At 56.5% G+C, this 11035-nt stretch overlaps 1 protein-coding gene across 1 annotated transcript in view; it reads left to right on the top strand.

Annotated features, from left to right (window-relative positions):
• The window catches only part of LOC147120749 (mannose-1-phosphate guanylyltransferase regulatory subunit alpha-A-like), a 95123-nt gene that overhangs the window by 64280 nt on the left and 19808 nt on the right, over nt 1–11035 (top strand). Inside the window, 4 exon segments of the mRNA XM_085984251.1 lie at nt 2981–3002; nt 3004–3116; nt 5360–5457; nt 5978–6024. Coding sequence (XP_085840377.1) covers nt 2981–3002; nt 3004–3116; nt 5360–5457; nt 5978–6024 — 280 coding nt within the window.

The following is an 11035-nucleotide window of genomic DNA, read 5'->3' as shown; positions in this document are numbered from 1 at the left end:
CATCACCATCCACACACCGACCCCGCAGGCCCATGTGAGGGACATCACACTCCACACACCGACCCGGGGGCCATGTGAGGGACATCACCCTCCACACACCGACCCTGGGGACCGTGTGAGGTGACATCACCCTCCACACACACCGGACCCTGGGGGACCCATGTGAGGGACATCACCCTCCACACACCGACCCTGGGGCCCATGTGCGGGACATCACCCTCCACACACCGACCCTGGGACCGTGTGAGGGACATCACCCCTCCACACACTGACCCTGGGGACCATGTGAGAGGACATCACCCTCCACACACTGATCCTGGGGACCGTGTGAGGGACATCACCCTCCACACACCGACCCTGGGGACCGTGTGAGGGACATCACACTCCACACACGGCCCTGGGACCGTGTGAGGGACATCACCCTCCACACACCGGCCCTGGGAGCGTGTGAGGGACATCACCCTCCACACACCGACCCTGGGATCGTGTGAGGGACATCACCCTCCACACACTGACCCCGGGGACCGTGTGAGGGACATCACCCTCCACACACTGACCCCGGGGACCGTGTGAGGGACATCACCCTCCACACACTGACCCCGGGGACCGTGTGAGGGACATCACCCTCCACACACTGACCCCGGGGACCGTGTGAGGGACATCACCCTCCACACACCGACCCTGGTGGATCGTGTGAGGGACATCACCCTCCACACACCGACCCCGGGGACCGTGTGAGGGACATCCACCCTCCACACACCGACCCTGGGGATCGTGTGAGGGACATCAGCCTCCACACACCGACCCCGGGGGACCGTGTGAGGGACATCACCCTCCACACACCGACCCTGGGGATCGTGTGAGGGACATCACCCTCCACACACCGACCCCGGGGGACCGTGTGAGGGACATCACCCTCCACACACCGACCCCGGGGACCGTGTGAGGGACATCACCCTCCACACACCGACCCCGGGGACCGTGTGAGGGACATCACCCTCCACACACCGACCCCGGGGACCGTGTGAGGGACATCACCCCTCCACACACCGACTCTGGGGACCGTGTGAGGGCCATCACCCTCCACACACCGGCCCTGGGGACCGTGTGAGGGACATCACCCTCCACACACCGGCCCTGGGCCCATGTGAGGGCCATCACCCTCCACACACCGGCCCTGGGGACCGTGTGAGGGACATCACCCTCCACACACTGACTCTGGGGACCGTGTGAGGGACATCACCCTCCACACACCGGCCCTGGGGACCGTGTGAGGGACATCACCCTCCACACACCGACCCCGGGGACCGTGTGAGGGACATCACCCTCCACACACCGACCCTGGGGACCGTGTGAGGGACATCACCCTCCACACACCGACCCTGGGGGACCGTGTGAGGGACATCACCCTCCACACACCGGCCCTGGGCCCATGTGAGGGACATCACCCTCCACACACCGACCCCGGGGACCGTGTGAGGGACATCACCCTCCACACACTGACCCCTGGCTCCATGTGAGGGACATCACCCTCCACACACCGACCCGGGGACCGTGTGAGGGACATCACCCTCCACACACCGACCCTGGGGGACCGTGTGAGGGACATCACCCTCCACACACCGACCCTGGGGGACCGTGTGAGGGACATCACCCTCCACACACCTGACCCTGGGACCCATGTGAGGGACATCACCCTCCACACACCGACCCTGGGACCGTGTGAGGGACATCACCCTCCACACACCGACCCTGGGGACCGTGTGAGGGACATCACCCTCCACACACCGACCCTGGGGACCGTGTGAGGGACATCACCCTCCACACACCGACCCTGGGACCATGTGAGGGACATCACCCTCCACACACCGACCCCCGGGGACCGTGTGAGGGACATCACCCTCCACACACCGACCCCGGGGACCGTGTGAGGGACATCACCCTCCACACACCAGACCCCGGGGACGCTGTGTGAGGGACATCACCCTCCACACACCGACCCCGGGGACCGTGTGAGGGACATCACCCTCCACACACCGACCCTGGGACCATGTGAGGGACATCACCCTCCACACACCGACCCTGGGACCGTGTGAGGGACATCACCCTCCACACACCGACCCTGGGACCATGTGAGGGACATCACCCTCCACACACCGACCCTGGGACCGTGTGAAGGACATCACCCTCCACACACCGGCCCGGGGCCCATGTGAAGGACATCACCCTCCACACACCGGCCCGGGGACCGTGTGAGGGACATCACCCTCCACACACCGACCCTGGGACCATGTGAGGGACATCACCCTCCACACACCGACCCTGGGGACCGTGTGAGGGACATCACCCTCCACACACCGACCCCGGGAGGACCGTGTGATCATAGAATCATAGAATGGTTACAGGGACAGAAGGCGGCCATTCAGCCCGTCGAGCCCGTGCCGGCTCTCTACAAGAGCACTTTCAGCTAGTCCCACTCTCCCGCCATTTCCCCGGAGCCCTGCAAATTTCTTTCCTTCAGATACTTATCCAACTCCCTTTTGAAAGCCGTGATTGAATCTGCCCCCCCAGTGGACATCACCTCTCCACACAGCTCCGGGAGCTCAGATATTCAGGGAGCTCAGTGCCTCGTGCCCGCAAAATCCTTGATCTAGGAAGGTCAGCGTTCGGGCTGGAGACCCCCCTCCATACTACGGGACTATGGTGTGGTCCAGATCCACTTCCTCCCTCCCCCTGGGGACACTCTCTTACTCGGAGGGATCTTATCAACTGAGAGCAATGTGAAGGCTGGTTGAGGAGGGGCGGGAGATGGAGGGGGGAATGGCGGTAGGGGCGGGCGGGCGGGGGTGCAGGCTAATCGTGGTTTCAATCACAAATTCATGCAACTAGTCATATCTCTGAGGCCAGGTTGGACATAATTGACCCCAAGGAGAGGGTGCGGAACGAGGTGTGTGCCGTCTGATGAATTCATGCCTTGCAGGGAGGAGAGCACAAATGGCTGGGCAGCGAGCGGAGGTCATCCGCCTGGAGCAGGACATCTTCACCACCATGGCTGGCCGGGGCTCCCTCTACATCTACAAAACCGACGGCTTCTGGAGTCAGATCAAATCAGCTGGGTGAGCGGGGGAGACCGGGGGGGGGACGGGGGGAGGATGGGGAGAGCGGGGGGGAGACCGAGGGACGGGGGAGACCGGGGGACGGGGTGGGGGGGGAGACAGAGGGACGGGGGGGGGGGGTGGGAGGAGGGGAGACGGGGAGAGCGGGGGGGAGGACGGGGGAGACCGGGGGGCGGGGGAGAGCGAGGGACGGGGAGACCGGAGGGGAGACCCGGGTGACGGGGGGGCGGGGGGAGACAGAGGGACGGGGGGGGCGGGGAGACAGAGGGACGGGGGGGGCGGGGAGACCGGGGGGGCGGGGGGGAGACCGGGGGGGGGTGGGGGGAGGAGACCGGGGGGTGGGGGGGGGGGCGAGACAGAGGGACGGGGGGGGGAGAGACAGAGGGACGGGGGGGGGGGGACAGAGGGACGGGGGGGGGGGAGACAGAGGGACGGGGGGGGAGACAGAGGGACGGGGGGGGGAGACAGAGGGACGGGGGGGGGGAGACAGAGGGACGGGGGGGGAGACAGAGGGACGGGGGGGGAGACAGAGGGACGGGGGGGGGGAGACAGAGGACGGGGGGGGGAGACAGAGGGACGGGGGGGGGAGACCGAGGGACGGGGGGGGGGAGACCGAGGGGCGGGGAGACCGAGGGACGGGGGGCGGGGGGGGAGACCTGGGGGGGGGTGGGGGGGGGCGAGACCGAGGGACGGGTGGCGGGGGGGGGCGCGAGACAGAGGGACGGGGGGGGGGAGAGACAGAGGGACGGGGGGGGGGAGACAGAGGACGGGGGGGGGAGACAGAGGGACGGGGGGGGGAGACCGAGGGACGGGGGGTTGGGGGCGGGGAGACCGAGGGACGGGGGGCGGGGGGGCGAGACCGAGGGACGGGGGGGGGGAGAGACAGGGACAGGGGGGGGGGAGACAGAGGGACAGGGGGGGGGAGACAGAGGGACGGGGGGGGAGACAGAGGGACGGGGGGGGGAGACCGAGGGACGGGGGGGGGAGACCGAGGGACGGGGGGGGGGAGACCGAGGGACGGGGGGGGGGAGACCGAGGGACGGGGGTTGGGGGCGGGGAGACCGAGGGACGGGGGGCGGGGGGGGAGACCGGGGGGGGTTGGGGGGGCGAGACCGAGGGACGGTGGGGGGGGGGGGGGCGCGAGACAGAGGGACGGGGGGGGGAGACAGAGGGACGGGGGGGAGACAGAGGGACGGGGGGGGGAGACAGAGGGACCGGGGGGGGGAGACCGAGGGACCGGGGGGTGTGTGGGGGGGAGACCGAGGGACGGGGGGGCGGGGGAGACCGGTGGGGGCGGGGGGAGGAGACCGTGGGGGGGAGGTGGGGGGAGGAGACCGGGGGGGGGGGGGGGGAGGAGACCGGGGGGGGGGGGGGAGGGAGACCGAGGGACCAGCAGATTGAGGGAATGGAAATGCAGGGAGAGATACTCTGGGGGTAGGCAGACTGCGGAAGAGCCCAGGCGAGATTAAATTTGCCTCAGCCCCCTGGGATTTGGCTGGGGAATATCAGCCAGAGTTGCTGCTCCGGAATGCCCAGTGATTGATGGACAATGGATGCGTGATGATTGAGCGAGGACACTGTTACCCATGATGATTGGTTTGCTCGCCCTTGTTCCCTGTCTAGTCTCTCACGTGTGAAGAATGGCGGCTTAAGCAGGGGTCGGGTGTCGGGATAAGGAACCCTCCTCCACAGTGAGGGGCGGCCCTCCTCCACAGTGAGGGGCGGCCCTCCTCCACAGTGAGGGGCGGCCCTCCTCCACAGTGAGGGGCGGCCCTCCTCCACAGTGAGGGGCGGCCCTCCTCCACAGTGAGGGGCGGCCCTCCTCCACAGTGAGGGGCGGCCCTCCTCCACAGTGAGGGGCGGCCCTCCTCCACAGTGAGGGGCGGCCCTCCTCCACAGTGAGGGGCGGCCCTCCTCCACAGTGAGGGGCGGCCCTCCTCCACAGTGAGGGGCGGCCCTCCTCCACAGTGAGGGGCGGCCCTCCTCCACAGTGAGGGGCGGCCCTCCTCCACAGTGAGGGGCGGCCCTCCTCCACAGTGAGGGGCGGCCCTCCTCCACAGTGAGGGGCGGCCCTCCTCCACAGTGAGGGGCGGCCCTCCTCCACAGTGAGGGGCGGCCCTCCTCCACAGTGAGGGGCGGCCCTCCTCCACAGTGAGGGGCGGCCCCCCTCCTGGCGAGCCAGGCTGATAATCAGGAAGATTAAGAGAAGCTCTTGTCACAGTAAAGCTTTGGTTGCCCCGCAGGTCTGCCATCTATGCCAACCGATTGTACCTCAACCAATACCGAACAACCCACCCAGACCGGCTGGCCAAGGATGGGCAAGGCGGTCCCAGAATCCTTGGTATGTGCGTTCAACAATGGCAAGTTTCATTTATATAGCGCCGTTAATGTGAAATGTCCCAAGGCACTTACTTCACAGGAGCGATTATCAGACAAAAATTGACACCGAGCCACATAAGGATATTTAAGACAGTTGATCAAAAGCTTGGTCAAAGAGGTAGATTTTAAGTAGGGACTTAAAGGAGGAGAGAGAGGTAGAGACTGGAGGCGGAGAGGTTTAGGGAGGGAATTCCAGAGCTCGGGGCCCAGGTGGCTGAAGGCACGGCCACCAATGGTGGAGCGATGGAAATCGGGGATCCACAAGAGGCCAGAATTGCAGGAGCGCAGAGTTCTCGGAGGGTTGTACGGCTGGAGGAGGTTACAGAGATAGGGAGGGGCGAGGCAATGGAGGGATTTGAAAACAAGGACAACATGAATCAACGCCTAATTGAAATGGAGTTGGGAGCTGGACGCTGGACAGGGTGTGAGGGCTCAGAAGCTTGCTGGGCGATAGTAATTTTGTCTGCTCCTTTTGTTAACAGGTAATGTTTATATCCACCCGACAGCGACCATCGACCCCACAGCGGTGGTGAGTATCCCCTCGACAGATCATGAATGATGCAGCACAGAAGGAGGCCATTCGGCCCATCGTGCCTGTGCTGGCTCTTTGAACGAGCTCTCCGATTAGTCCCACTCCCTGCTCTTTCCCCACAGCCCTGCAAATTTCATCCAATTCCCTTTTGAAAGTTTCTATTGAATCTGCTTCCACCGCCCTTTCAGGCAGCGCGTTCCGGATCACAACAACTCGCTGTAAAAACATTCTCCTCATCTCCCCTCTGGTTCTTTTGCCAATTACCTTCAGTCTGTGTCATAAGAACATAAGAAATAGGAGCAGGAGTAGGCCATATGGCCCCTCGGGCCTGCTCCACCATTCAATAAGATCATAGAATCACAGAAAGTTACAGCACGGAAGGAGGCCATTTCGGCCCGTCGTGTCCGCGCCGGCCAACAAAGAGCTATCCAGCCTAATCCCACCTCCCAGCTCTTGGTCCGTAGCCCTGCAGGTTACAGCATCCCAAGTGCACATCCAAGTACTTTTTAAATGTGGTTAGGGTTCCTGCCTCTACCACCCTTTCAGGCAGCGAGTTCCAGACCCCCCACAACCCTCTGGGTGAAGAAATTTCCCCTCAAATCCCCTCTAAACCTTCCCCCAATTACTTTAAATCTGTGCCCCTGGTTTTTGACCCTTCTGCTAAGGGAAAGAGGTCCTTTCTATCCACTTTATCAAGGCCCCTCATAATTTTATACACCTCAATAAGGTCTCCCCTCAGCCTCCTCTGTTCCAAGGAAAACAGACCCAGCCTATCCAGTCTTTCCTCATAGCTAAGATTCTCTACTCCCAGCAACATCCTTGTAAATCTCCTCTGTACCCTCTCTAGTGCAATCAATTCAATTCAAATCGCTTTATTGGCATGACAAGTTACATCTTATGTTGCCAAAGCATCGGAAAACATTCATGTTTGTTCACAAAAATACAGATCTATCCATACAGTGTATAAACAGATATATCCCTGAGTGTATAAATATATACTTTCATATAATTTATATATACTCTTTTCTTATATTTACTGGTTGTCCCTCTGTTTATGGCAAGCTGTAACATAGTGTGCCGCTAGTGTTATACAATTTCTCTCTTCCCCTAGTAGGTATGGGAGTTTTTGGTCGTCATTCAAATTTCTGAATTCCGGGCATATTTTTGTGAATTTTGGGTAGAAATTCTCCCTTATGCCCTGATATTTTCTACAAGCTGTGAGGAAGTGCATCTCTGTCTCCACCACTCCCTGACTGCAGTGAGAGCATATCCTGTCCTCTCTTGGTAGCCGGGTCTGTCTGTGTCTACCTTTTTCGATCGCCAGGTTATGTTCACTAAGTCTGTACCTTGTCAAAGTTTTTCTCAGTTTGCTATCCTTTACCATGGTCAGGTAATCAGCCATGTTGTATTGTCTGTTTAGGGCCAAGTAGCAATTGAGTTTGCTTTGGGTTTTTGTTGTTTCTGCCCAATATGACAGATATTTTTCCTTTTGCTTAGCGACGATTGTGTTGGGTCAAATTCTTTGTGTTACGCTGTCACTGTCCTGGGGCTGGTTATTGTTAGTAGTGTTAGTAGTTACTTCACTGAGTCCCAGGACTAGTTGACTGAGGGTATTCTTCTTTATGGTCCTCTCTTGGCATTTCAGGGCTTTGTAGTGATAGCATTGGGGGTTGCTCATTTCTAGGTGTTTCCAAAATTTGGTGGCTCTTTTTTGGATAGTGATTATTAATGGATATTGGCCTAGTTCTGCCCTGCATGCATTGTTTACGGTTTTCCTTTGAGTCCGGAGTATACTTTTACAGAATTCTGCATGTAGGATCTCAATTGGGTGTTTGTCCCATTTTGAAAATTCTTGTTGTGTTAGCGGTCCCCACACCTCACTGCCATAGAGTGCAATTGGTTCAATTACTGATTTGAAAATTTTGAGACAAATGCTAATTGGGATTTCTATTTGGATTGATTTTTTAATGGCATAGAAAGCCCTTCTTGCTTTCTCTTTCAGTTCATTCACAGCCAGTTTGAAATTTCCCGTAGAACTGATTTTTAAGCCCAAGTATGTGCAGTTAGTGGTTTGTTCAATTTTGGTTGTTCTTTCCTGTAATGTGGTGACCAGAACTGCACGCAGTACTCTAGCTGAGTCCTAACTAGTGTTTTATACAGTTGAAACAGCCTTCCAGTCACAAAAACACCCATCAACCATTACCCTCTGCTTCCTGTCTCTGAGCCAGTTTTGAATCCAACTTGACACTTTGCCTTGGATCCCATGGGCTTTTAACTTCGTGACCAGTCTGCCATGTGGAACCTTATCAAAAGCCTTGCTAAAGTCCATATACACTGCATCAAACGCTCTATCTACCCTCCTTGTTACCTCCTCAAAAAATTCAATCAAGTTTGTCAGACACGACCTTCCCGTAACACATCCGTGCCGACTATCCTTGATTAATCTGTGTCTTTCTAAATGAAGATTTATCCTGTCCTTCAGAATTCTTTCCAATGATTTTCCCACCACCGAGGTTAGGCTGACTGGCCTGTAATAACTCGGTCTATCCCTTTCTCCCTTTTTAAACAAGTGTACCACATTAGCAGTCCTCCAGTCCTCCGGCACCACACCTGAAGCCAGAGAGGATTGAAAAATGATGGTCAGGGCCTCTGCTATTTCCACTTTTGCTTCGCTTAACAGCCTGGGATACATTTCATCCGGGCCTGGGGATTTATCCACTTTTAAAACTGCTAAACCCCTTAATACTTCTCCCTAAATCCCCTCCGAGCTTAGCAAAATTTGCTTTTCCCCAATTTAGAATTTTTATTTCTAGTCTATCCTTGTCCTTTTCCATAAGAACATAAGAAATAGGAGCAGGAGTAGGCCAATCGGCCCCTCGAGCCTGCTCCGCCATTTAATAAGATCATGGCTGATCTGATCCTAACCGCCAATCTACTATCACAGAACCATCTCCTGAATCTAACAGAATTAGACACACGAAATAGGAGCAGGATCAGGCTCCACGGCCCCTGGGCCCGCTCCGCTACCCACAGGACCATGTCCGATCCGAACCTAGACTCATGTCCAAATTCCTGCCCGTTCCCCGTAACCCTTAATTCCCTTTACTTCTAGGAAACTGTCTATTTCTGTTTTAAATTTATGTAATGATGTAGCTTCTACAGCTTTTTGGGGCAGCATATTCCATGGACCTACCACCCTCTGAGTGAAGTAGTTCCTCCTCATCTCAGTTTTGAAAGAGCAGCCCCTTATTCTAAGACTATGCCCCCTAGTTCTAGTTTCACCCATTATCGGGAACATCTTCCCCGCATCCACCCGATCCAACCCCTTCACAATCTTATATGTTTCAATAAGATCGCCTCTCATTCTTCTGAACTCCAATGAGTAGAGTCCCAATCTACTCAACCTCTCCTCATATGTCCATCCCCTCATCCCCGGGATTAACCGAGTGAACCTTCTTTTGACTCGAGAGCAAGTATGTCTTTTCTTAAGTATGGACACCAAAACTGTACGCAGTATTCCAGGTGCGGTCTCACCAATACCTTGTACAACTGAAGCAATACCTCCCTATTTTTATATTCTATCCCCCTAGCAATGAAAGCCAACATTCCATTGGCCTTGTTGATCACTTGTTGCACCTGCATACTAACCTTTTGAGTTTCGTGCACCAGGACCCCCAGATCCCTTTGTACTTCAGTACTTTCCAGTTTCTTGCCTTAAACTACCTTAAATCTAACAGAATTATGGTCACTAGCACCAAAATGCTCCCCCACTGATACGCCTTCTACCTGCCCAGCTTCATTCCCTAAAACTAAGTCCATGGCTGATCATCGACCTCAACTCCACTTTCCCGCCCAATCTCCGTATCCCTCGATTCCCCTAGAGTCCAAAAATCTCTCGATCTCAGCCTTGAATATACTCAACAACTGAGCCTCCACAGCCCTCTGGGGGAGAGAATTCCAAAGATTCACAACCCTCTGAGTGAAGAAATTTCTCCTCATTTCAGTCTTAAATGGCCGACCCCTTATCCTGAGACTGTGACCCCCAGTTCTAGACTCTCCAGCCAGGGGGAAACACCTCTCAGCATCGACCCTGTCAATCCCTCTCAGAATCTTGTATGTTTCAATGAGATCGCCTCTCATTCTTCTAAACTCCAGAGAGTATCGGCCCATTCTACACAATCTCTCCTCATAGGACAACCCTCTCATCCCAGGAATCAATCTAGTGAACCTTTGTTGCACCGCCTCCAATATCTCTCTTTATGAAGCCCAGGATCCCGTAAGCCTTTTTAACCACTTTCTCAACCTGCCCTGCCACCTTCAACGATTTGTGCACATTTACCCCCAGGTCCCTCTGTTCATGTACCCCCTTTAGAATTGTACCCTTTAGTTTATATGTCCTCTCCTCATTCTTTCCTAGATATAGAGACCAAAACTGTGCCCGGTACTCCAGGTGTGGTCTCACCAAGGCCCTGTACACTTGGAGCAAGACTTCCTCACTCCTATACTCCAACCCCCTTGCAATAAAGGCCAACATGCCATTTGCCTTCCTTACTGCTTGCTGTACCTGCATGCTAGCTTTCTGTGTTTCTTGCTCGAGGACACCCAAATCTCTCTCAACATTAACATTTAAAAGTTTCTCACCATTTAAAAAATATTCTGTTTTTCTATTCTTCCTACCAAAGTGAATAACCTCACATTTCCCTACATTATACTCCATCTGCCACCTTACTGCCCACTCACTCAGTCTATCTATATCCCTTTGCAGACTCTGTGTTCTCCTCACAGCTCATCATAGAATCATCGAATTACAGCACGGAAGAAGGCCATTCGGCCCGTCGAGGCCGTGCCGGCTCTCTGCAAGAACACTTCAGCTAGTCCCACTCCCCCGCCCTTTCCCCGGAGCCCTGCAAATTTCTTTCCTTCAGGTACTTCTCCAACTCACTTTTGAAAGCGGTGATTGAATCTGCCTCCACCACCTTTTCAGGCAGTGCATTCCAGATCCTAACCA

The sequence above is a fragment of the Somniosus microcephalus genome, chromosome 4 (genome assembly GCF_052327205.1).
Source record: "Somniosus microcephalus isolate GS21.2 chromosome 4, FLI_Smic_1.0, whole genome shotgun sequence".
Classification (NCBI taxonomy): Eukaryota; Metazoa; Chordata; class Chondrichthyes; order Squaliformes; family Somniosidae; genus Somniosus; species Somniosus microcephalus.
This window is presented reverse-complemented; position numbering and strand designations above follow the sequence as displayed.